At 44.9% G+C, this 27,877-nt stretch overlaps 1 protein-coding gene across 6 annotated transcripts; it reads left to right on the forward strand.

The window, feature by feature from the left end:
* Positions 1–3,381: 3,381 nt before the first annotated feature.
* Positions 3,382–25,865, forward strand: ST3GAL5 (ST3 beta-galactoside alpha-2,3-sialyltransferase 5). Of its 6 annotated transcripts, XM_061552913.1 has the most exons (8): positions 11,578–11,995; positions 12,862–12,995; positions 17,590–17,727; positions 19,498–19,621; positions 20,130–20,503; positions 20,713–20,899; positions 22,427–22,585; positions 23,444–25,865. In XM_061552913.1, the coding sequence occupies exons 3-8, from the start codon at positions 17,699–17,701 to the stop codon at positions 23,729–23,731; spliced, it is 1,161 nt and encodes a 386-aa protein (XP_061408897.1). In that variant the 5' UTR covers positions 11,578–11,995; positions 12,862–12,995; positions 17,590–17,698; the 3' UTR covers positions 23,732–25,865. The 6 variants fall into 6 exon arrangements, with proteins under 6 accessions (XP_061408893.1, XP_061408897.1, XP_061408891.1 ...); XM_061552909.1 differs by lacking the exons at positions 11,578–11,995; positions 12,862–12,995 and adding an exon at positions 3,382–4,210; XM_061552907.1 differs by lacking the exon at positions 12,862–12,995.
* The last annotated feature ends 2,012 nt before the right edge of the window (positions 25,866–27,877 follow it).

Genomic DNA, 27,877 nt, shown 5'->3' on the forward strand with positions numbered 1-27,877 from the left:
TTTACACTGCCTCGTTTGTGCGGTCTCATTTGAACTAATCTTGTTCCGCTTCGTTTTCATTGTCACATTGTACCACCTCGTACCTTCCACTAACCTCAAGGTGATGTTGGGATATAATTTATACTACTAACATTTTTGAGACGATGGAGAGAGCGGCACTAGTAAAAATCGGGCTTTGATGCTGATAGATTTAGTTTCGGGGCCCACTCTATACTCTACAGACTAAAATTGGCCATCTCGCAAAAGAAGGCAGACTTGTTATCCAGGGAGATCACTGCTACTCGCTGTTGACACTCAGCTTTTTTTCTCAGAGTTGAAAGAATGTGCCACCTAGCCTGCCTGCAGTCTCAAAGAGTACTGTCACAGAATAAACGTGATGAGTTTGCTTGATTCTTTGCAGATAAAGCGGCATGAGATCCAAAATTAGCACAGCTCGCTCAACAGGATTCGGTGGTTTTCGGTGAGAGGCTGCAGTCCCTCAGTTGTGTCACTTTGGCAGGTTGGCAATCACGGATATTGTGAAGATTTCAGGTTGGTTTACTGGCCTTCGAAGGCCTTACACGATCAGGAACCAGGCCTTTTTTTGCAAGACTTTACTGGAACAGTGCTTCCCAGCATTGTTTTTCATTCCGCTGCATACTGTCCAGCTCGCTCGATCTTCGCGGCACCGCACCGAGCGCAATAACAAAAAAAATAATCGGGTCCGACGAATAATTACCACCAAGTGTCACAAAGCACCGCAGAGTGCTACGAACAAAGAAGACCCTCAACAAAGGGGCCTCCCGCCCTCCGCCGGCTGGGTTCGTGCACTCTCCCCACTCCACCCCTGGGGTGCCAATCTCGAACTGCGTTGCTCGGTGAGCGGCATGGAGCAGGGTGCGCGGGTGAAGGGTCATGGTGGTGGGAGGGTGGTGGGGGGGGCACTTGAGGGCCTGTTCGTTCCTGTTTGGTTCTTTGCCACTTCATAATCAACTTTTTGGGTTAGATCGCGTTATTTATAAATGTGTCGTAACCGTCCACAACCCGACACGGCCAATCAGTAAAAAAGTGTCACTTTTACAAAAGACAAATAGTTCACTGCTTTAGCCCACCGGTGTGTTGAAGCGTGAAACCACAACATTTACAAAATGTGCCTACATTTACAAAATGTGACTACACAAAATTTACAAAATGTGACTACATTTACAAAATGTTGTGGTTTCACGCTTCAACACATCGGTGGGCTAAAGCAGTGAACTATTTGTCTTTTGTCAACGTGACACTTTTTTGCTGATTGGCCGTGTCGGGTGGTGGAGAGTTACGACACATTTATAAATAACGCGATCTAACCCAAAAACGTTGAATATGAATAATATTGGTCGCGAAAGTCTCCGTGTTAAACTTCTTTGCCACTATTGTTTGCTCGTGGTTCTTTTCCACCGCATACCAAGAGCGTCGCGTTAGAGGTCCCTAGGGTCCGTGCGAAGGCTTCGGATGCTCGTGCTTTTGTGTTTGTGGCCGCTACCCTGCGGAACTTACAACCTCGTCATATGAGAGAGAGAGCAAGGGCTTGTCCGTGATGTTTTAAAATCTGCGCTATTTATTTAGCGAATGCTTTTATGCGTGACTTTTACACAATTAAAGCACCAGATACTCATTAAAATAACATAGACCGTATTTATCAATGTTATATGTGAGTGGACGTCAGCAAACGTCGTCACAGAGCCACGTGACAACCTCCTCGGCACGTGCAAGGGCAACCAGTCCGCCCGGCACGCCCTGACGCACTTCACAGCGGGAGACGATCCCTGCCATGGTCCCCTGCTGCCCGCATTCACACAGCGGTGCTCGAGACACACCTTTTTAAAATCCTTTATATTAAGTTCGCTTGCTTGCTTGCGTGCTTACGACCGTGCAAATCTTTCGGTCGTTTTTTAACCGACTTCCCGTGATCCAATCGAGCTGACATTTTCCACACAGACTCGTTGTGCGTGACAAGTTATTTTCGTGAAATTTTTTTCTCCAAAATTTTAAACTTTTTAGGAACAAATTAATTATATTTAATTACCAATTGCTTAATGGTGGCAGGCGATCATCTGACCCATAGGTGGCAGCCATCTCAAGCCAGAGGACGAGAGGACTCTAGCCGCCACGCATATAAAGGATTTATAATGAAAAACTGTGTTTTTACGGGTTAATTTTTTACCCTTACTTTTGTCGAGTCGGTATAGTTCAGAGGTCGGCAACCTGCGGCCCCGGGCCTGCAAGCGGCTCTTCAAGTGACTGTTTCGTGGCCGTTATTTTTTACGGACCGTTTCGTGGTTCACGTGGCATTGCGAGCACTTGAAATGTTGCGTTTTTATTCTACCGAATTCGAAAAAAATGCCACTTCTTGTCATTTTGATTGCCGACCCCTGGTATAGTGCATACGTATATCTTAAACGTATTGTATGTATTATTTTAAACAAAATGTATTAATGTAAAAGCGCTTTGATACACTGTGAATTACGCTTTTCAAGAAATGTATTTTGATTGAAGAGTACATTAAAGAAGATATGTGAAACATTGTAGTTCGGTGCAGTATATCTGATGAGTAAGCTCGGAGCAGGAGGTTAAGAAGAGTAACGAAGGATGGCAGGCAAGGGATGGAACGTGTCCGAGCGCATATGGAGATGGCCCAATGGCATCAGTTCGTGCAGGTGAAATATTCTATGGGATTACAGGAATGAATTAGTACATCACAGGATCGCAGGAGATTGCGGCAGAATGAGGAGACCTTCATTCAACAGTGGATTATTCGTGCACGCCACGAGAAATGGATCGAGACTCATAACAGCTTTCCAGTGGTATAAAAATATTCCCGTAATTCAAAAGCAATTTTTTTCATAGTGTTCACTGGTTTTAGTTCAGTATTGCACATATGCAGCTCATTTGTCAATGCACTGCTGGGTGAGGGCCTCGCCCCCACCCCGTGCAGACAGGGTTATTTGAGCACACTTAACTATGCTGGTCAATGCGTGTTGGTGATTTTTGGGGAGGTACAGAAAGGATTTTTCTGCACTGCCGTGTGTTCCAGCAGCGCCTTCGACGCAATCATTTTGTGTATGGTGAGCACTACCCAGGCTCAATGTATTCCCTTCTCAGCTTCCAATTTATCATATGCAGTAAGTGTTTGAGTTTAATATTTGCGACATTCAAATACGGATCGAACTTTGTTAAGTTGGCTGGCACATGTCACCACGTCTCGAGGAGGGACGATGTCCGATTTAGAAAATATTTTCCAAGTGGCAGCTGAGGAATGTGATGCTCCCGAGATTACATCCACCGCGGAGATGGAGCGATACAATAATCTCGTACGCAGTTTGCGAGGTGGAATAATCCATTTGAAGGATAGTGAGAGATTAACGATGGCTTGGGGGTGACCTTCAGCCAGCAGTTGATTGCGCATGGCTGATGATTTAACTTCCACATGCTGTCTGTCATTGAGACGTGTGTCATTGCCAAACAAACACGTGCTGCGTTGTGCAAGGATTCAAGCATATTTCACCGTGACGACACCTGTAATTGTTGCATGTACGTTTCAACAAGCACACACACACACGCCCGCAGTGGATTACATGTGGGGTCCAGAGATATTTAAGCACTTGCACAAGTCGTTGACTTACACGTTGTGTAACTTATATCCACGACATATTGCTTACAAGTCAACCGGAATATACTCAAAACTAATTTCAGTCTATTGTTGACAGGACACGTGTTATTCAACGTCCTGGTGGCACGCTAGCCACTAAAATGCAGTTTGCTTCCTTGCAAACAGTTGCCGAATCGTTTTTGCCGATTTAATAATTTACACCGTAACAGCAAATGCGAGTTTCGTGTCGAGAACGGTCAGCTTCCCACTTAAACAAAACTTTAATAAAAAAAAAACACCTGTGTATGAGTTAACTCGCAGCACACAGAGTTACTGTACCTCAATACATAATCGCGAAACCGCAACAAATTTGCGACAGCTAAAGACGCGAGAGAGTAGGGCGTTGCTGTTGTACGGTATTCCTTGTACGGCACTGGCACACGTACCCGTGGGCTGCGAATTCCCGTGAGCTCAACGTTGCGGTATTGTGCGCGGTGAGTAACGTGTGTGCGTGATTGAGAAAGCAGTGGAGCAGAGCTGGTCAGGAGCAGAGTTGGTCGGCGAATCTGGCAAGTAAAGTAATCGACCCTTACGGAGCTGGTAAGTCGTCCTCTCATTGCACATTCACTGACATCTCATCGCCTCGCCAATGTAAAACTCTCGTTTGTTTTTCCCTTTCCAGTTTGCATTGTCTCTTGCCCTATTTCTGCACTTGTATCCTGTGCACTGTGTATACACGTTCAACTTTTCTGTCCACATAACGGAAAATAAATTACAATTGTCATCGTCTACCTTTCTGTGTGTATCATTAGCATCTCGTCTCGAATGCTTTAACATAGTGCCCAATCACTGGAAACTGCCATTTGTAATACCACTAAAGTGTACAATAGCTGTTATGCAAAAAATCCAAATAACTACTGTACTATAGGTTGTCTTGAGCAATCAAAAGCTCTTGACGTACGATCGCCTTATCTTATTTTATAGATTGCCAACTTGTGTTTACGCAGTAAAGTGGTGCCCTGTATTGTAAATAATTTATAGGGAATGATTGTAGATTATTAACCAGCAATTCATCAGACATTTTAGGAGTGTTCCTCAAGTTTCAATGCTTTTTTCGATTTAAAGTTTTCGTGACTGCAGAGATTCATATTCTTGGTTCTTTCGGTAAAGTCACGTAGAAGGGAAATAATACTGGTAGGAATCTCCTGGTTACACCAGCCCACATGGGATAATTGTGTCCGTCCGTCCGTCGTGCAGGGAGGGGCTGGGTGGGGAGGGAGGGGCTGGGTGGGGAGGGGAGGGTGGGGAGGGGCTGGGTGGGGAGGGTGGGGCTGGGTGTGGAGGGGAGGGTGGGGAGGGGCTGGGTGGGGAGGGTGGGGCTGGGTGGGGAGGGGAGGGTGGGGAGGGGCTGGGTGGGGAGGGGCTGGGTGGGGATGGTGGGGCTGGGTGGGAGATGGGAGGGGTGGGGCTGGGTGGGGAGAGGCTGGTCACCCCGTGGTGCCCTTATAAAACTCAACGTTTAACCTACTCACGCCGGCTTGTGCCCGCCATCACAGTCGGGCATATTTGCGGAATACACCACGCCGCCGTTGACCCTGGCCATTCACCGAGCAACCCAACGTTCCTACCAGCTCCATCCGCAGGAATGTGTTAAAATAATACATTATTTGCTTTGTTCCGTATTGTTCTCGTTATATAACGTCGACCGTAATTTAACTCATTCTGATATCTATGTCGTGCTTATAATATCATACAGTACTTAATAAGTCTACAATCTCGATGCAGCATACAAAATTAAAACATGGTTCCATTTGGCTGCTAATGATGCAAACAAAACTAGATTTTAACAACCCGAGTGAAGTTCCAGTTTCACTCTCCACCTTATTGAAAATGAGGGCTATTCTGTTCGTCACTTTGAGCTCAATGGCAGGACTGTTAACTACAACAATTTTAACGAACAGTACGCGCTATGATGAGTCTGCCTTTGTTAGAGAGCGGTGGCATAGTGCTATGCTCACTGCGCTCTAAACGTTTCCATTTGAGTTTGATTCCCAGCGATCGCTAACATACGCGTAGCGTGATATCTCAACCTGTCACCAACTCGCATTGACCAGCATGGCAAAGTATGGACAATACCACAGGATATCACAGCGTAAGGGGAGGCCTTCACCCAGCGGTAGATTGACAAAGGGGAGTACTGTGCATAATAAAATAAATAAGTAGTCAATGTCTCATTCACATATACTAAGTCTCTCCACATTAATAAACAAATACTTTTTTCGATTTAAAGCTTTCGTGACTGCAGAGATTCATCTTCTTGGTTCTTTCGGTAAAGTCACGTAGAAGGGAAGTAATAAAATAATAAAAATAAAACATAATACAATAATTCTCACGACGTTTCGGCCACAACGCAAGCAGCCGTCCTCAGGTGGAGAACAGGTCCGTCAAGTAGACAGGGCCTGAATGGCACGCTCCAGGCTTGGAGCGACTATTTAAGCTGGGATGGAGGGGCGAAGAGCGTCTTGACAAAATAATTTACATATCAAGAGGAATTTAGCATATTTATGGGAAATGCAGATATGCGATTAGCACTACTTGTGAAATGCGTAGGAGGTTTGGCGAGGGGTTTAATGTCATTATGTCCATGCATTATGCAGGATTAGCAGCATCAAAGGGAGGGAGTAAGGTCAGAATTAATAAAGGGAAGGAATGTTAATAATATGGCGCCGCAGCAACTAATATGCTTATTGACTATACAGCCCATCAGCTGCCATCAGTTCAACACGAAAGAAGCTCTTACCTGGGGAAAGGCCAATCTCTCCTCTGCAGTTTATGAAACTCAAAGCTAAAATGCACCACAGATTATATAGTACAGTACCATATACTCTTTGGTTCTTTCGGTAATTCGGTAAAGTCACGTAGGTATAAAATAAAATAAATAAATAAACATTTACAGGGGTTTATGATGCTTTCACGCAAATGCACATTTTGATAAACCCGAAAAATAAATTGCAATAGTAAAATTGCATAAAAAATAATGAACCTACACATTTGCCATTTTTAATGACAATGGGGAATGCGAATCCAGTATTAACACTGTCGACATATGATTCTTAACACACCTAACGATTCTGTATGTGAGAATGGTTAAATACCACAAACATGACGCGCTGATTAAATGATCGTCACCACAACGGCGGGCAGCAGTGCCAATGTCGAGTGCCCTTCAGGCAACAACACCGAACGTGGCTCAGAGGGGAAAACATAAACAAGACTAGTCTTGATGGCAACAATGGTTAAGGTGATGTGAAGTATCGAACACTGCGACATATAGTACAGCTATTTCAAAGTAAAGCTGTGATCATAGAGAATAATATGATTGGTGCTATGTGTATGTTAGGTTAAATTGAGGCTGTCTGTTTTGTCACAGTTTATCGCTTTTGAATGCCATGCCTGTGCTGTTACCTACATTTTGTTGACATGACATTGTTTAAACGATCTATTATGAACGAAACTGTAGAGTAATTGGTTAATGAGGTGCAGCGGCGAGTGAAAATCGGCCACCCGAGTTTGATTCGTGGTGATTTCTCACATCAGTGGTGGGGAATATCTTTCCTGATCATGACCTCAACCTATATTACTCTGCACGAACCAGAGCGGTGAAGTATGGTCAAACAACCCCCACTACTGACGGAGGGAAGAGTCTCCCTATGCCATCTCTTCAGCAATGGATTGACATCAGGCTGTTATTTATTTTATGATTTAGTAGATATTTGGTCATGTTGGCAGCTCGTGTCTTTCTTATGCGGATGTACTGTATAGAGAAGTCACATTGCATCGTGCTGACATTTTTTTAAAATCCAAATACTATGCACATTTTCTATTGCATTGGAAAAATCTGACGCTATAGAAGACACTCTGGTCTTTAAAAAAAAAACTCACTGTTACCACCACCAGAAAAGAATACATACTCGAGTTTGTGTTGCATATGTGTGTGCTTGCAAACATTGCCCAATACATTTCGGACTGAATTCTGCCATTGCATGCCCTGTGCACAAAGTGTTTTAACAAGAAATGTCTTGCCTTCCAAAGACTTTCAGACCACGGCGTCACAACAGCATGCATTGTACCGCGACGTTTAAAACGAGGGCCGGTTTCCGAGGCAATTACATTTCTCACGAGTGTAGCCTATTTTCTCTGCGAAGTTTCAAGTGGCGCACAAAACATCTTTGTAGAAGGCCTGGTGGTAGAAACCAAATATGCATTTTAATCTCCCCCTATTTAAACTTTAATGACCGGCTAGCCAATAACAAGGCGAGTATATAGAGTGAATGTACGGTCATATACACACACAATTGTTAATCCTTACGAAATGATGTAATTTGGTAATGATGATGACATTGGTGTATATTTCTGCCTGCCGCTATTTCATGGCATCCATATTCTAGACCAACTCCAGGATTTGTCCTTGCCCTCTTCAAGATCCTATATGGCAACCCATGCCCAACTCTTAGTAACTCAGCTTCTCATCTGCCTTAGTCATCCATGCTGTCGACTACCACCCTGCCTTTGTTTAACTGTTTCAAAAGCCTTTCTCGTCTCTGCCTATGACTACATGGTGTGTAAGCGAGTTTTTTGGCCTCAGCATTACCACCAGGGACTGCACAAAACCCTTTTATATTAATTTTGGTTTTACACTCGACATGGTAAACCTCACGACAGTGTAAGTGTAAATGGTACAATGGTCACTTGAATTAGCTATTTGAAAATGTCCTGGGGGCGAAAAAATATCTGCCATTCTCTGACACGTTGGGGCATTCCGTTCCGTGAAAATTCGCAATGAATCGTTTGTCTCATGAGACGAGAAATGTTAAAATTGAAAAAAAAAGACGAAAGAAAAACGTGCAACCACCATCTTCACTCGCTGCCTTTCTGCCTTACATAACGCCGAAACAGCCTCTCCACTAAATACAGTGCGTAATCCTACGTCGCCCCCCTCGCATTAATTCAGCAAAACTCCCACCTCCAGAACACCCTTCACTCAACGCGCTGTCATCTGTTAGTGAAGCCCCACACCAGACCCTTCACGTTCACTCGCTCACAATACAACCTCGTTAGTCCTTCAGCCACGAAACAGTTACCACCATCAACCCCAAACCCCACCCCCCCACCATCAACCCCAAACCCCACCCCCCCACCATCAACCCCTCACCCCACCACAACCCCAAACCCCACCACACCCCCCCCCCCACCATCAACCCCTCACCACCCCCCCCCCATCAACCCCTCACTCCACCACAACCCCCCACCATCAACCCCTTACCCCAACACCCCCCCCCCCCCCATAAAACCCCTCACCCCACCACACCCCCCCCATCAACCCCTCACCCCATTAACCCCCCCCTCAACTCCTCACCCCACCACACACCCCCCATCAACCCCTCACGCCAACACAACCCCTCCCCACCATCAACCGCTCACCCCACCACACCCCCCCATCAACCCCTCACCACCCCCCCCACCATCAACCCCTCACCACACCCCCCCATCAACCCCTCACCACCCCCCCCACCATCAACCCCTCACCACACCCCCATCAACCCTCACCACACCCCCCCATCAACCCCTCACCACACCCCCCCATCAACCCTCACCCCACCAACCCCCCCCATCAACCCCTCACCACACCCCCCCATCAACCACTCACCCCACCAACCCCCCCCATCAACCCTCACCCCACCAACCCCCCCCATCAACCCTCACCCCACCAACCCCCCCCATCAACCCTCACCCCACCACACCCCCCATCAACCCTCACCCCACCAACCCCCCCCATCAACCCTCACCCCACCACACCCCCCATCAACCCTCACCCCACCAACCCCCCCCATCAACCCCTCACCTCCACACCCCCCCATCAACCCCCCCCCCCCCCCCACATTACCCCCCCCCCCCCACCATTAACCCCCCCCCTCAACCCCTCACCCCATTACCCCCCCCCCCCCCCACAAAAACGACATAAACCCCTCCCTGTCTCCTTGCCCCTGCCCCGGGACACTCCGGCAGGTGGGGGGTGGAGGGTCTCTAGGAGCCCGCACGGGATTGGTGGAATTGCCGGCGTGGCTGAGCCCACCGCCAATGACAGCCCCGCGTTACCCCCCCCGCCCCCCCCCCCCTCTTATCCTGACCCGTGGAATAACGGCACCCCCGGTCCCGGCTTGGGTGTTGCCAGTGGAGGACGAGATGGAGGAGGAAGTTACCTTGGGGGGTGAAAGGGGATGAGTGGTGGTGGTGAGCGATGTGTGTGTGTGGGGGGGGGGGTAGTTGCTGGGGACTTGTACCCGCCGGGGTGAGGGGAGGGGGCAGGGAGGGAGGAGGGGAGGGGGTGATGGACGTGGGTGCACGCGTAATGAGACGTGCGCCGGAGCCGCTGTGCGTCTCTCTTCCACGTGTGCCGTCCAATGTGGAAACGGCACTAGGGGGGTAGGGTGGGGGGGTAAAGATGAAGGCCGGCGACTGCGTGGTTCTCGCCCCGTGCCCCACGTTTGCGGTCTGAACGAGGGCTGCTCGCTAATGACACCATAGTCCCAAGGCTGCACGCGATTTCGCTGTGTTCTGTGTGCTGTGAGCGAACACACACCCACGTTCACTGGACACCATTCACCCAACAGTCTAGTGAGGTGACACGGGATCTGTGTGTGTGTGTGTGCCGCATGTGTGTGCGCGTGGGGAGCGGTGGCGCAGTGGTTAGAGCACTGCGATGCAAACCACGAAATATTTGAACCGGACCGAGGTGTTCCCCTACGTAGACTCAGCCTCAAACGAGTGCCTGGTGCTGTGTGTGTGAGCACTAAGGAGACAAAGGCGGTCGGGCGTGGTGCTGGCCACCCAGTCCCTCGTCTCGTGTACGTTGAACTTCTTTCGCGCCGTACTCATCGGAGGTGCCACGGTGCCTGCCCTTCGTAGGCGATGCTCGCTAACAGCACTTGCCCCGACATTCTGTTAAGGCTACACAGTGGGGGAGGGGGCTTTGTCTTGTGCGAGCACTGTCCCCCACTGCAATGGTCACTGCCCCCCACTGCAATGGTCACTGCCCCCCACTGCAATGAGTACAGCCCACTGCATTTTGCACTGCAATGAGCACCACCTACCACTGCAATGAGCACAGCGCATTGCAGTAAGCATTGTCCACTGCAATGACAACTGCCCACTGCGATTATCACTGCCCACTGCAATAAGCGCTGCCCACTGCGATTATCACTGCCCACTGAGATTATCACTGCCCACTGCGATTATCACTGCCCACTGCAATAACAACTGCCCACTGCGATTATCACTGCCCACTGCGATTATCACTGCCCACTGCAATTATCACTGCCCACTGCAATTATCACTGCCCACTGCAATTATCACTGCCCACTGCGATTATCACTGCCCACTGCGATTATCACTGCCCACTGCGATTATAACTGCCCACTGCGATTATCACTGCCCACTGCGATTATCACTGCCCACTGCGATTATCACTGCCCACTGCGATTATCACTGCCCACTGCGATTATCACTGCCCACTGCAATTATCACTGCCCACTGCGATTATCACTGCCCACTGCGATTATCACTGCCCACTGCGATTATCACTGCCCACTGCAATTATCACTGCCCACTGCAATTATCACTGCCCACTGCAATGAGCGCTGCCCACTGCGATTATCACTGCCCACTGCAATAACAACTGCCCACTGCGATTATCACTGCCCACTGCAATGAGCGCTGCCCACTGCAATGATCACAATGATCCCTGCCCACCACCGCAATGAGCACTGCCCTCTGCAGCAGCAGCATCATCACAGGGTCCGTTGTTTGAGCTCGGGGCGAACCACGCGTATTGTGCGTGCGGTGGTGGTGGTGGGGGGGGGGGTCATCTGAGACAAGCCGTACGCGCACCATCACGGGGTTCCTTTGTTCACACACACGCACACACGCGTCACTCTGTGTGTGTGTGGTGTGTGCAAATACGTCGTGTCGTTAGCAATGAGGGTGTTACTCTTGGTGTGTGTGGTGTGTGGTGGTGGGGGGGAGCTACGTCCGCTGGTCGGCTGAGTTGAATAATTAAGAGCGCGGCGAAAGGCAGCGAGCGCAGCGCCGCAACGAATGCTCGCGACTGCCCCTTGCCTTGTCGGCATTGCGACGGGCAGAGGAAGGGGTCGTGGCTGATTGCAGAGACACCACCCGCAACAGCATCAGCAGCAGCGGCAGCAGCAACATCATCATCGTCGTCGTGGATTAATAATCCTCCTCCTCCTCCGTCGTTCTGTTCAATTTCCTGCGGAGGCGCACGGCTCCACGTCGTTTTTTTCTTTCAGGGAACGCGTGATGGCTGCGGTACGTTTGTTGGTACATGTACATCCCTTGTGTTAATCCACTGCGTGACGGTTCTGTGTGTACATGTGTGTTGGTACATGTTTAGCCCTTGTGTTTATCCACTGCTGGATGGTTCTATGTGTGCGTGTGTTGGTACACGTGCTGCCATTCTGCTAATCCACTGATGCTTCTTTATTTACATGTGCAACCCTCTTGTCAATCCACTGCTTGTTCAATGTGTACATGTTGGATGGTACACGTGCATCGCTTGTGTTTATCCACTGCTGGATGTTTCTATATGTGCGTGTGTTGGTACACGTGCTGCCATTCTGCTAATCCACTGATGCTTCTTTATTTACATGTGCAACCCTCTTGTCAATCCACTGCTTGATGGTTCAATGTGTGCATGTGTGATGGTACACGTGCATCGCTTGTGTTTATCCACTGCTGGATGTTTCTATATGTGCGTGTGTTGGTACACGTGCTGCCATTCTGCTAATCCACTGATGCTTCTTTATTTACATGTGCAACCCTCTTGTCAATCCACTGCTTGATGGTTCAATGTGTGCATGTGTGATGGTACACGTGCATCGCTTGTGTTTATCCACTGCTGGATGTTTCTATATGTGCGTGTGTTGGTACACGTGCTGCCATTCTGCTAATCCACTGATGCTTCTTTATTTACATGTGCAACCCTCTTGTCAATCCACTGCTTGATGGTTCAATGTGTGCATGTGTGATGGTACACGTGCATCGCTTGTGTTTGTCCACTGCTGGATGGTTCTATACGTGTGCGTGTGTGTGTGATGGTTCACATGCAAGCCCTCGTCCATCCACTGCCGGATGTGAATGTGAGTAGCCACCGTGAGTCTAATGCACGTATGTAGAGGGTGTTCTTTTCAAGGGATTACTTTGGCGACGCAGCGTTCGTATGACGGTGGATCGCACAAAGAGAAGTAAAACAAACTCGACACGTCACGTCGCTAACCGCCGTCTCGAAAGGGAACGCGATACATAAATGGCAGGTGACGTTTACGGGAAGCATGCCTTTTTAAATCCTTTATATTAAGTTCGCTTACTTGCTTGCGTGCTTACGACCGTGCAACAATAGTGATGTAGGGGTATCAGGGGAAGGATTCCCACCAATAGGAGGGGGAGTGGGACGGTGACAGGAGAAGGGGGAGAAGCAAGTGAGGAGATACAAGGGAGAGAACGGGCAGGAAGAGGGGTTTGGTTGGCGAAATTGGGACGTCTGGGGACAGCTGTGGATGGGAGAAAAGGAATAAAAGATGAACCCCCTGCAACCTTGTGTCGGCTCTCCTTTACAGTATTTAAAACTGTATTCTATGGGAATCAGGAAGCTAGTGCAGGAAGGCCAAAACGGGTTGAATATGATGTGGTATTCTGGTAAGCAGTCTTTCATCAGCGGAAGACAATGGGTTTTGAGGTTTCACTTGTTTTTTATTTGAGAGGATGTCCATTCGTTTGAACATTTTCCTGCATGACTGCTGCAAAGGTCACATCCTGTAAACGACAGAGAGCGCCTGTGAAGCGTTGGTGGCATCTGCAATTGACGGTGGTCATTCGTACCTGTCAACCCCTCCCTTATTACAGACAAACTCAGACCGTATTGGTCACTCCGTGCCCTTCTAAATCTCAAAGTCCATCCTACAAAGTCCAATCACAAAGGAGAAACACTAACAAATAGACAAGAAAACATTCGTTTGCCCGTATTGAAACGGCTGTATGCCGTATGGACCTGAAAACGAAGTTTTCCTTTACAGGCTTACAGGTAAACCGTATGGGTTTACCTGTAGTTTTGTCTTTCTGATCGGCAAAGCCGGTGGAGGGGTGCCCCTTGTCCTTTGTACCCGCGACTCTGCATTGTCCTGTCAGCTGCTGAAACCATCTCACGTCGAAGTCCCCGTGCGTGCTCATCGGATTCCTCCAGTAGAAATACATATTCTGATGCTGTACTTTGCCTGCCCGAATAATAACATTTGGGTTTGAGAATGTATGAGAAAACATATCTGGCTGGAGAATACATATCTGTCTGGGTAGCCTAGTGGTTCGAGCCTGCCTGCAGCTTGTGATTTAAAAGTTCATCCATTGATGGAAAGTCTTCTCACGGCATGTCTGTCATGGAGGTTGTTTGACGATACTAGTGGGGAGCGGTGGTGCAGCGGTTAGCGCGCTGCGCTATGAAACAAGCGACCCCGGGTTCGACTCCCACTCACGGCTAACACTACCAATAACGAGTATCTGAACCGGTCTTGGGCCTCCCCTAGGTCGACTCAGCCTCAAATGAGGTTCTTGGTACGGTGTGTAAAGAAACATCGCCACTGGGGAGACAAAGGCGGCCGGGGGTGGTGCTGGCCACCCACCCCTCATGTGCCATGCCGGCCTTAATAGGTGCTCGCTAACAGCACTTTGCCCAATAGTCTATTACAGTCTATACTTCACCACACAGGTCAGTATGTAGAGCGTGAAATGGGACAAACTGCTTTAAATAGCTAACCGCCTTTACAGCAATATTAAAAACAAGTTACATATATACTGTATAATATGTATTCATCGGTGACCTTTGGTTAGATTGTGTTAGTAAAATGCTCGTGTGTGTGTGTGTGATCCACCCTCTATTCTCCCCGCCACAGACAAGTGAATTAAGTTGGCACGTGAACAAACATGTGGCAATGTCTTGTTTATTGCTTCAGCGCATCAGTATGTCGGAGAAGATCCCAGATTGTTAAATATTGTTAGATGCTGTTTAACATACCGCGTGCTGAAGCAATAATAAATACATTGGGTATGTTTTGTCACGTGGTACATTTATATGGCTGTTGGGTAGAGGCTTCACGACACACAGGAGATTTTTACTCGCACGACCTGACCCAAACGTCAATTGTGAAAGCCTACGTGTTAAAAAATATAGTTTACAAGTATCCCATTGATAGCTCATTGTCAAACGACAGATAAAACTTGCCAAAAGATATCAAATCTGCATCATCAGCGTACTCCGGGTCTCCAAGTTATGTTGATCCACTGTGATCTGTCGATGTTTTGCTGTCTGTGGCATGCGTGGTTTGAGTGAACACATGACAAAGCTAAATATAGAGCAAAGTGGGTGTCTACATCCTTCTCTTCTTAACCCTGGTTCTCAAGCCTTTCTGAAGTTTCTCCTTGTGTGCAAAAGCCTATTTATACGGCATTACATTATTGTGTATGTGGCGTATGGTGCACAGTACTGTATACGCTATATGGAAACTCCTTTTCACACGTGTGTTAGCCACACGTGGCTTTCATATTTTTTATATTCTAAATATGGCATTGTGAGTTGTTCCTTCTCGTTATTCTATTGCATACCTTGAATTAATGTTATGAACATGTAAGATCATCTTCTGTGGCCTTAGATTTATGGTGCAGTAGTTGACAATGGGTGCCTGTTACACCTTATTGCTCTCCCAGTAGACACTGGGGTTGTCAGCGCAGTTTGTCTGTACCTGTACGCATACATTTTTTCGCTTCACGTGTTATGAGCAGTCAGTTTTAAAGTAGCTGCCTTAAAAATATGATTGTCCTATCGCTGAATTAAAACTCGACTTACGTTACACATCTGTCTGAGTAGCATAGTGGTTAGTCTGCAACTTGCAAGTGGAATGTTGTAAATTAAAATTCCTGTTAATTGTCACATTTCTTTCCTCTGGGATTGTTCAAATGTATCGACCTTCCGCCTGCACAGCTGGGCAGGTCTACACTCGATTAAGAGGACCATCTTTCTATACTCTTTGGTTATTTCGGTAAAGTCACGTAGGTATAAAATAAAATAAATCACGACGTTTCAGGCGCAACACAAGCATCCGTCATCAGGTGGGAAAGCCGAATGATCACACGTATGTTGAAACCAATGTTAGCCTTGTTGTGGTATGGACAATTGAAGTTCATTTTAGAAGGTATGGAATCAACAATTGTTAGTAACAACTGTACTAACAACTGTACATATTACCAGTTTGAACTACAGAATGTGTAAAGGATAAATATAGTAGTCTATCTTTTTACAATATAAGTCACTGTATGATCTCTGCCACTGATCAATCCCCACCAACTTTGGTCCATACACAAAGCTCTTCACCATCCTGGTTCATAGATTTCCCTGCGTGACCACCACACTGATTAATCCCTAACCACAAATCTCTATCTATTTGGAACAAAATTACCAGCATTACGACCACCATTAGGACATTCATCTCTGCCTTTCAAGATCAACCAACGACTATTCCAGCTTTCTCACCACCTTCTTCACTTCTCACATCACAGCCTTGTCCTCGACCCAAATTTCTGCCTTTTTTTCATTTTGGTTTACCATTCAGGTCCCTCTATGGAGACTGCTTTAGCCAAGTCATATTTGCCCATGGTTCCAGCTCCATCATGACATTGGCTGGGCTCGACATATCCACTGCTTTTTGACATCATCAACAAGTACTAAACCCTTAAAAGTGCCTGGAGACTAACTTCTCCATCAATGGCATTGCGCTTATGTGGATGCACCTTCATTAAAATGTGGAAAACATTGTATCAGCAGTCTTCACAACCACTGATGGGGTCGCATAGCGAATCTTTACTTAGTCCTTTGCTTTTTCTCTACTTACATCTTACCTCATTGACTGCCTCATTGACAGTTATGGCATCAAATATCACGTGTGCTGACAATGTTCTACACAGATGTATCTATGGTTCATGGTTCTTCAATTCTGCACAACTGCACAACAGATTTACAATGCTGATTTAGTCTTATGACCTAAATGCATCCAAGTCGGATGCCCTATTTCTGGGCCGCAGACCATCCGAGTCTGCTCATTTCTGATTCTCTCATCCCTGTCAGGCCGTCTCACCGTCAATCCCACTTTATGAATGGACAATTATAATTAAGCCATGTAATAACCATCTTAGCCCCTAACACTTCCAGCCATTCCTGATTCCCACCGTCGCAACTACCGTCGTAGTTTGCAGTATTGTCAGCTCTCGTCTTTACTGCTGTAACACCACTCTTGTGAGGGCGTTAGCCAGAAACTTAAACCTCAGAGACTGACCTGTCATGCGCCGTTCCTAGGTATCTGCCAAGTTCACACAAAGCCATCTTACAAGATCAGATACTTAGACTGGCTCCCCATGAGTCTATGATTGAGTTCAAGATTGCTGTCCTTCGTCATCACGCTGCAATCCATGGCCTTCCACATTATCTGGCCATTCTGCAAAAAACACTGGCTTCAGTCAATCCCCGGACATGAAGGACCTCGTTCCTCAACTTGCTGCCTGTCTTCCAAACCATGACTGTCCTGGCAGAGTGCCGTTTTTCCATGGCTGCTTAAATAATTAGGAATTGCAACCTGCTACACATACGCAGCATAATTTTTAAGAGACGCTTGAAGGCTCATCTGGTGGGATATTTGTGACCGAGATATACAGTATAGTAGTTCAATCAGAGTCTGAGTAATGTTTTACAATTGTGTACTTGAACAATATGCTTTTATCCTGGCAGATTTCATGTTAATACGCCAGTGAAATTTGCGTGTTAATGTGATCTCTCTGTGCGTTTTCTATTCCCTGTTTCACCGAAGATGTCTCAAATTAGGTTACACTGAAGCCGTGGGAATGTGAACACACTTTTCACAAGACGCTATTTTCCTTTGTGCGAGCACAACCTGACACCCCAACTCTGCCGTTACAATGCTGAGCCGTCCGATTCTGTGTCGCAGGTGAGTAACTCAGCGTGTGTCGGTCCATCAGTCAAGGCCACAGGGTCGTTTAAAATCCTGGCATGAAAATAGCACAGTTACCAGTGGTGGACTTTGTCTTGAGGACCATTACAGGAAAACCATCGACCAGATTGTATTACCTTTAGAAAAACTGTAGATTTGTGTTTTTTATTATTTCAACATACAGCGTTTAAAACATTTCAATAGAAATTACAAAATGTTAATCTACCATAATTATATTTCAAAGTTAGCTGATTGGCAGGATGCGTATTGTGTGGTAAACGTGTGGGTAATCCCACCTCTTCCAAGACGTCTGGACATGGAAGAGTAGACCAAACTGCCTCTGGCGAGGCTCTCTGGAGCTCCCTCTCGTGGAAGCCCTTCCACCAGCAGTTGTGTGAGCAAGGACTTGTAGGGCTGCACTTTCACCTTTAACAGGATTCAAACTAGATTCCTTCACGATGAATTGCTGCAACAAATGCACGCGCATACAATAGTGGCATCTGTGTGCCGTGTGGATATCAATCGCAAGTTGTTAATTCAATCATAATTTGGACTATCGGCCTATTGGCCATCTGACAAGAGGGGGATTGCATCGGATGATGCGGATTGAATGGGTATTGCTATCTTGAGTCTGAGCCAGTTTTGCAGCAAACTTAAAGCAGTGTTATTCTAAAGAGCTTACTACTCCTTTCGTGATGGATTGGACTCGTGAGAGTGGGGCATGAGACAAATGTGCGAAATTGTGTGAAACTTAAAAGAGTCTGCGATTGTAATTTCATGGTGAATGCTATTATGCTGCACATGCTACTGAAAATGCAAATTTGTATTAGTCCGTTAAGGTAAAAAAAAAGTTAATCCTACCGTTCAACAATGTGGGACTTACTGTTTTTGAAAAAACATTTGAGAATTCAATAAAAAAAGTTCAATTTAACCACAGTAATGAATACATTGACGGCCATACATTCCAATGTGGTTTATAAGGCGCCACATGACTCGCCAGTGACTGTTGTTGTTACCTTGTTGCCCTGGACATGCTCTTGGCTACCAGGGGGGAGAGAATAAGGGAAAAAGCCAAGAGGACTTGGCTGCCACACGACCCATGGTGGCTCGTATTGCAGCCAACGTGTTAACGTTGTTTCTAATTATTAAATATTCTCTACCTTAATAAACCATTATGTCTGCCACCATTTGGTAATTAAGGTTACGTATCCATAATAGAGGTTTTTTTTGTTAGATCGCGTAAATATAAATGTGTTGTTAAACTTGCCACCACCCGATATAGCCAATTAGTAAGGTTTGCCACGTGAACAAAACATGCCAATTTACTAATTCAGCACAACGGTGTGTTGGAGAGTAAACCCACAACATTTCCAATTGTAAACCCACAAGATTGGTTTACTCTTCGACACAACGGCATGCTGAACTGCTAACGAATTGGCATGTTTTGTTGACGTAACAAACCTTACAAATTGGCTGTGTTGGGTGGTGGCAGGTCTAACATCGCATTTAAATTTACGTGATCTCACCAAAAAACCTCTTATGGATAATACTGATCGCGAAAGCCTACGTGTTAAACTAAAGATGTGTATTTTCAATCTTTTTACGGATATAATTTTCTGGATTAACAACCTGTGATCGTTTGAGCATGTAAAACTACTACAAACGGTGTCACCTATAAAGTGGCGTGAACTCGAGGTTTTAATGCGCAATATATAACTTCTTTATGATTGGTGTAATTTTAATATCATTCATAATTTACTTTACCAGGTTCCCAGGTCTGGTGACTGCTGGGTGCCTCGTCTGCTTTTTCTACGTTACTTTAATCCAGCAATCAAAGTACATCCAGACAGATATCTGGGACAACTACAAGATTGATACAAGACAGTTAGAGGTATGTTTAAGACATATGCTTTCGCTACCAATATCATCCATAATACAAGGGGGTTTTTGTTTGGGATAGATTGCGTAAATATATAAATGTGTCGTTAAATGCACCACCACCCGACACAGCCAATTAATAAGGTTTGTCACGTGTGCATGTAGTTTTACAGATACCAAATAACACTGATGGACGAGATTCCACTTAGCAACTAGAATTGTAGCAGCGCATGTTAATAGCCGCACATCCACTTCACAGCAAACCCTGTTATTTCACACACACTAACACAAGTATAACATCCAACGTGGCACAACACAGTCTTAAGAGATCAACCTTACAATAAGCATGCGAGAGTTGCACTTTACCATTCAGAAGATGAGCAGATATTGGGCGTCGTCATGTAAAAATATATATTCAAATGCATTCAAGTGTGATGGGCATTACACGATCTTCAAGTCATGCACATTTTAAGTGCATGTTATTCGATACAATTGACTGTTATCCTGAATGTGTTTTGCAGGTGTTGCACTCATTCACAAAACGAGTGCTGGATGAGCCCTGCAGGCCAGGCTTTGCCCGTGGTCTCATGACACAGCTTTTCCCGGGGCGCTACCACCCCGAGCTGCTTCCCTTCATCAGCAAGAACCTTTCTGAGATGCAGAGTGAAGAGGCCACAGGCCTGCGCTACGATCCACCCTTTGGATTTCGAGGGCAGCGAGACAGCCTAGAGGCAATCTTGGGCCTGATGCCAGAGACTGGTCTTCCCGTGGTGGGGGCGGAAAAAGGGGATGTGCCCCCTAAAGTGTGCCGTCGCTGCGTGGTGGTTGGGAGCGGTGGAAATCTGCGAGGGACGGGTCTGGGTCCACTTCTCGATAACTTTGACGTCGTGATTCGGTATGATGGTGGTCCCGTTGGTGATCTGTGTGTGAAGGTGCCTCATTTGGATGTCAACAATGTTGACTTTTATATAGGGCTTTTTATGACTCACATGGTGCAATAGACTGATGTTTGCAGAAGGACAATAATGCCATAACCCTTACCAGAATGAATAACATAAATGTTTTACCAGAATGACTAACTAGAACATTAAATTTGTGTTCCAGATTAAACAATGCACCTATAATAAAGTTTGAAAATGACGTTGGAAGCAAAACAACTGTCCGGATCACTTATCCAGAGGGCGCACCAAAGTCGATGGAAGAGTATAAACCAGATTCAATATTTGCTGCTGTGATGTACAAAGGAGTGGACTTCAAGTGGCTTGAGTCCATTATCAAGAAAGAGCACGTGGTAGGTTCTGTGTCATTTGGTAAAAAAAAACATGACGTCACATGTAATTTCATGCCATTTCAGATGTCTCGTTCATACAGAATACAGAAGTATTATTCGCACCCTTATTGAAGCACCACATGTGTGTGCTCATGCGCAAACACACGGTGGTGCTTAAACAATGCCCGCAATGCTTTAAAAAGTTTTATCACCGGCGATTTTTTTCGCCGATAAAGAGGAGTCACGCGAAAATAAATTTTATCTCCAGCTAATCGTGGATAATATAACCACAACAGCCGCAATATAACCACAACCATCACCACAACAGCCGCATAACCACATTCCAACCACAAACATAAGCACATTATAGTCACATTCATAACTCGTAGGTTCTTTCGGTAAAGTCACGTATAAAGAAAAAATAATAAATTAAATAATAGCATACGACGTTTCGATTGCAACACAAGCAATCATCATCAGGTATAAATGAAATAGAAAACAAACCTAGTAAATTTAGAAATATAATGCAATACAACACAGAGAGTCGGCTAACATAACAGTCAACACCCTATTATTTTCTCTTTATACGTGACTTTACCAAAAGAACCAAAGAGTAATTCCTGCAGTCACGAAAGCTCCAAATTAAGTTTTCACATTCATAACCACTACCAAGGCGTGTGTGTGTGCGTGCATGCAACGGAAGCTTGTGCGATTACACATTTCCCCCACCCGGCTGCCCCCAGTTAATCTGGACCATACCACCTAAGCAGAAGGACACGAGATGCAAGCTGCCTGCCAGACAGATCTCATTATTGTTTTTGCATGTTTAAGCAGTAATAAACAATTATAAGGGAATGTTATATATGTTAGATATTTTTGCAGAACGTTTAAACAGTTGTCTGTATGTTGCCCTCCCATGCGCCGTTTGGAAGCTGTAGAGCGGACAGATGGACAGACACTTATGAATTTTATAGATAATGATACCAATTTGTCCCTTAAATTATTGGTGAGCCATCTTCTTGGTTATTTCGGTAAAGTCACGTAGAAGGGAAGTAATAAAATAATAAAAATAAAACATAATAAAATTATTATATTATTTTATTTTATTATGTTTTATTTTTATTATTTTATTACTTCCCTTCTACGTGACTTTACCGAAAGAACCAAGAAGATTAATCCCTGCAGTCACGAAAGCTTTAAATCGAAATTTATTGGTGAGCCCTTGAGTTGCCTTTACTGGATTTACTTGTCAGCTAATAATACATGTCAAAAGGCACTACTTGCCAACCATCTAGGGATTCTATATTCATAAGGTGTGGATAGCATATTTATAGACTCTGGTATATTGCTGTTTATGCCATACTAACTAAAGTGGTTGGCTTCTGTTATGAAGTGCACTTTACGAGCAAGTTACACACATTAATTGAGCAACATTTTACAGGCCACAACAAATCCATTTTCCCTGGCCGTACTTGAACAAGTGGAAGCCAACCACAGATGTTAGATATGCATATCCGCATTTATTCGAAGCTTGATGTTTGTGCGCAGAGCCTCTGGACCAAACTTTGGTTCTGGCAGTCGGTGGCGGACAGAGTTCCCTTGGGACCATCGCAGTTCCGCATCCTAAACCTCGAGATTATTGGTGAGACCTCCATGGATCTACTGGGATATCCAAAACCCAGAAAGAGGATCTGGGGTTGGGACAAGGTAAAATGACCTCTTGTGATCCAGATCGGTCAACTTTTTTTTTGCATTCTTTGACAATTATCATATGCATGTGGAAGAAAAAAAATTAACGCTTAAGTAATATTCTTCAACTAAAGTGTGTAAAATATTTCACCGTGCGTACATTTAAAAGAATGGGCGAGCTTCAGAAATGCACATGCTTTTGTCCACCCAGCAGTATAAATTGACACACCACAACAGATCGTCAAATCGCGTGTGGTGAGATAAGCGTCAGTACTCCCTCTTCGAAGATGTCTGGCCAGTGTGTAAGAGTAGGCCGAAATGCCCAATAGAGTGGCTCTCTTGAGCCCCCTCTAATGGATGCACTTCTGCCAACAGCGGCATGAGCAAGCAATTGAAGGGCTACACCTTTGCATAACTATGCCTCATAATCAACGTTTTTGGGGTTTAGATCGCGTTATTTATAAATGTGTCGTAACCCTCCACCACCCGACACGGCCAATCAGTAAAAAGTGTCACGTTGACAAAAGACAAATAGTTCACTGCTTTAGCCCACCGGTGTGTTGAAGCCTGAAACCACAACATTTACAATTTTTTGAGTACGATGTTTCGCTGGTAATTGCATCCAGCATCATCGGCCAATTCGCCAGAATGGTGAGGCTCTGCTCTGGCTCCTGGTCTTATATATTGGTCGCAAAAGCCTACATGTTAAAATAACTATGCCTATTCAATTTCATACGAAAGATAATAAAAGTTTGCTCTGAAATGTTAAATACCGTGAGAGACATTTTGACGTCACAATTTACTTTACGTAATAAATAAGAACGTTTAAAATTAACCCAAATGTACTTTCTCTTGATTTGATTTTTTTGGTGGCAGAACATCCCAACGCTCGGCGTGTCAGCGGTGGTTTTCGCCACGCACTTATGCGACGAGGTGAGCCTGGCTGGCTTCGGCTATGACCTCAGCCGGCCGGATGCGCCGCTGCATTACTACGAGAACGTGCGCATGGACGCCATGAAGGCACAACCCATGCATAACGTGGACGGAGAGAAGCTCTTCCTTGCCGGCCTTATAAACGCCGGTGTCATCAGCGACTTGACGGGTGGCGTGCAGTGCACTTTCTGCCAAAAGCGAGACAGCGGTGGTGGCAGCAATAGAACATAGTGCTTGCTAGCCGGACACTTGGCGTTGACTTCCGTTTGGCGAGTGCACAGCCAGGCAGAGGGTCTGGCTGCAGAGGAGTGGAACTGAGAGCCTGCTGGATGTTAATATTTCAAATAGAGTTTGTCGAAAACCAACGATGTTCTTTTGCAGAAAGAGAACAGAAAAACGTCCTGCTATAGTCTTCCGTATACATTCATTAAGCACTTTCCAACCCTGATAGTATTTTATTCCTCACTGTATGCTGTCAGAATAGACAGCACCTCATATATTGGTCTTTTGAGCAACATATGAGATGCATGTGTAAATAGATTGAGCAAGACAGATGTACTGCTTTTCATATATTTTGTAATCGTATGAGGTGGAAATCACAACATGTGCTTAAAGTGTACAGAATGCCATACTTGTGTGATTGGGATACAATTGTGTAGGACAATTTCCAAACGACATTCTGTTCATATACTGGATACACAACACTTTATTAACATACATAAACTGATGTATTCAAGTAACCAGATGTTTATTGAAGGATGCCTACCTCTGCATCCATGTAATTGTGATGCGTGACGCCGTGCACATTTAAAAACAAGGCCAGAAAATTATCGGTCTTCCTTCGTGAAGCCCCATGAATAATTTATAGAAATATGCTAAAGGTTACATTTACAATGTCAACAAAGCAGAGTAAGAAATAACCTCCAGATTAATCTGCTTTTGCGATGGGGTTTTTTGAGTTTCAAAATCAAGTACACAACTTACGTGACCACAAACGAAGGGCTTCAGTTATTTGGAGGTGACACTTGGAACACTACAAACCCATGAGTGGAGTTACGTGTATCTGGATACATTCCTGCATATCGTGCATACACATAAACACTGCATTTAATTATGTAATGGAGCACTACATTTTTCCTGTATCGAGTTTACATGTTTCAAACCAGGATTACCAATGATGGGCAAACTAACATGGCACACTTTCTGAAATGAACACTGTTGAAAAATAGATATAGTGTGAGCAGAAAGGTTTAGCAATATAAGAAATAGAAATTTAAAAAATAATACAGAGAAAAGCGTTTGTTTCGCCTACTGACCAATGTCCAACAGCATTTGTTTAAACAGCAAACCCAGTTAAAACTGAAATGGTGTGAACCCTGTGAGTCTATTGAGCGGTGTGCCCTGTTAAATGCTGCTGAATTGCCTGACGTTATAGGCAGTAAGCATTCCACGAACACCTTTGGGCCCGTTTAGCACATTACCGTCCAGCAAAATTGTACAACAATAGGCAACCATCATGGTCATGGCTTAGCATCGTATATTGAAAATAGAATGGAAAAAAAAACATTTCGACTTTGAATAAAATGTCATTTGTATTTAAAATATACATTTGCCAACAAATGTAAAAACAATACATTGCAAACAACGAAATCATAAATTAGTACAATAACATTTCAGTACAATATCAATTCTTAAGCCTTGTAATTGTAATGCATATGCTGCATATGTATTCATACTCTTTATATAGATTGTGTAAATATGAGTATTTATATTCACTGCGCATTCAGATATAGTGTATGCAGTATATTGACAGTATGTGTGAACTCATTATGGTATGATTTTATACTGTATATGTACACTCAAGTATTTAGAGCAGAATGTCATTAGCACTGAAAAATGTAAGTGTTACAATAAATAAGCGATTGTCGATGGCACTGCTTTTGTATACTGTAATGCGGTATTTCAATGTTTATTAATCTCGATTTCTCATGATGACTGGTTATTTACCTGTGTAATTCATTGCTGTACAACACTGTAATAAGGGTTTAAGTTTGTACTAATCATTCACTTGTGTACATGTCTGAATACGATGCATTTCTCCTGAATGTTTATGTTGACAATTAACCTGAGTTAATGCAACGGTTATATGTATTCATTTCAACTCATTCGTGTTTTATTTATTTGCATACAAATTATTTTACGTGAAATACCTGTTCATGGAATTAATGCATTGTTTATATTACAGTACTGTAGAGTGTATACTTTAAGACTGGTAGGTTTTTAATTTGTAATCGAAGGGTATGCAGTATATTGAGTGTATGTTAAATAATGTATTAATTCATGTCATTAAAACCACTGCAGTATTGGTTTGTGCAAATGATCTAATTTATTTCATAATATACTTTGTGTATTTATTATCCTGGAGTTTTGATACAAATCGTTCAAAGGTAAAGGCGTAGCCCTGCAATTTCTTGTTTACACGACTTCCAGTTTAATCGCTATACAAAGTCAAAATGTATCTTCTACGGTCAAGACCAGGGGTCAGTCACCAACATAACAAGAAGAGCAATTTTTTTCGAATTGGGTAAAAAAATAAACTTCATATTTCAAAGAGCCGCAATGCACTGTGGTGGTGAATACGAGACGGTGAGTCCTTCATGAATAACGGTAACGAAGCGGTCACTTAGAGAGGCGAAGGTTGCCGACTCCTGGTCGTGACCATGGTCAATCGTGACACCAGAAACACAACACAGTCGTGGGAAGCGTTCTCCTGAGCCAAGCCACGTGCTCATGTCGCACCCCCCTTCATGAATCCTCCATGCCCCTTCTGGAACCTTCTAAAAAGCTCTCCTCCTTTTCAACAACCCTTGTCCCTTGGTATCTTACTCCACCTCTAATAATCTCATCGTTTTTTTTTCCCACCAAATCGATCTCCAAGGCCTCGGCCAAATCCCACGCTTCATCCCCACTGGCTGTCCCCCTAGCCGTCGTTAATTAAGGTGTCCTTTTGTAACCCGTTCCCACCATGGCTAGCTCTTCTTGGCAGTGATCTTTGTTGAGCGCATGGGGGTGGTTCACTTGAAATAAAATAAAAATTTGCTCGTAAACTTGCGTCGTCTTCTCTACTGCTAACATGTGTCTCTTGCCACCCCTGCAGCACACAAACTTGTTCTCTCGGGGGCCACACAGGAAATTTCCAACAGCCGATGTAGAACTTCAACCAGCCGATGTAGAACTTCAACCAGGACGCCTTTAATTGCGCATCCAAAGGGCTCCCAACAGCACCAGCAATTCCGTCAAAGCCTGCAACGTGACTTTTCCTGTCACGATTCGACCTTGACAGAAACTCTCGCTTCTCCCTTCACTGCCTCTGTTCTTTCTCGATCGCTTCCTAGATTCTGGAGCGGTTAAGCCACGTGGCCTCTGAGAACACATGGCCGGGAAGGTCCCAGAGCCCAGAGAGCTACCAAACACTCACTGCAGTATTTGAATTGGCCAACCATACCGAGGACCCTCCTGATTAAAATATAGAGACTAAAATATAGAGATTATTTTCAAATGTACCTAACTTTTTCTGGTACCCCTTGCACTCATATCTGCACTTTTTTATTCGCATGTGTGTTGTTTGCGACCATTAAATATACTGATACAGCTGTCGGGCTGTGACGGTTCCACCTGAAGACGGAAGCTTGTGTTGCTTCCGAAACGTCGTGATTTTTATTTTATTTAACTTTTATTAATTTTAATGTTTTACCTACGTGACTTTACCGAAAAAACCTAAGAATATTAAATGCCTGCTTTGTTAGTTGTGCAATATACCCTGAGAACCCTGTACTTGTTCTGTGCAATATTTAAGTTTTTTGTGTTTTTCTGCTCTTGCTGTGATAATGCAGTGCGGGTCTCCCTTTGTAAAATAGCTGGGAAACTCGCTAAACGGGGTCATCCGTCTAAACAAATATAATAAACTCAAAGCCCTGATAAATATGTCCAGTGAGGCTTTTTCCCCACAGGGTAAAATGTATTCCATTTGAAAGTGTGATATATCACACTTTAAGGCAGTATCGCCTTTCTCTGTTGTGATGAGTTGTGTTCGGGGCCGTCCATAAATGACGTCACGCACCTAGGGGGGGGGGTCAGACATTTGTGACGATGTGTGACGAGGGGGGGGGGTGAGAAATGTGATGTCACACCAAAATGCGCAACTTTTAATAAATATAGACAACACGTTCTACTTAGTTAAATAGACTTTTTGATAACTGTTTTCTCCTACAACATCAGAGTGCAGCGCCACATTAACTACGCACTACAATGACAATAGTTTAAAGCGATTTGAAGCATGTTCTTTTTTTTTGGGGGGGGGGGCAGAGCTTTATGACG

Source organism: Lethenteron reissneri, chromosome 17 (genome assembly GCF_015708825.2).
Source record: "Lethenteron reissneri isolate LAM-NWPU_2019-01 chromosome 17, ASM1570882v1, whole genome shotgun sequence".
Lineage (NCBI taxonomy): Eukaryota > Metazoa > Chordata > Hyperoartia > Petromyzontiformes > Petromyzontidae > Lethenteron > Lethenteron reissneri.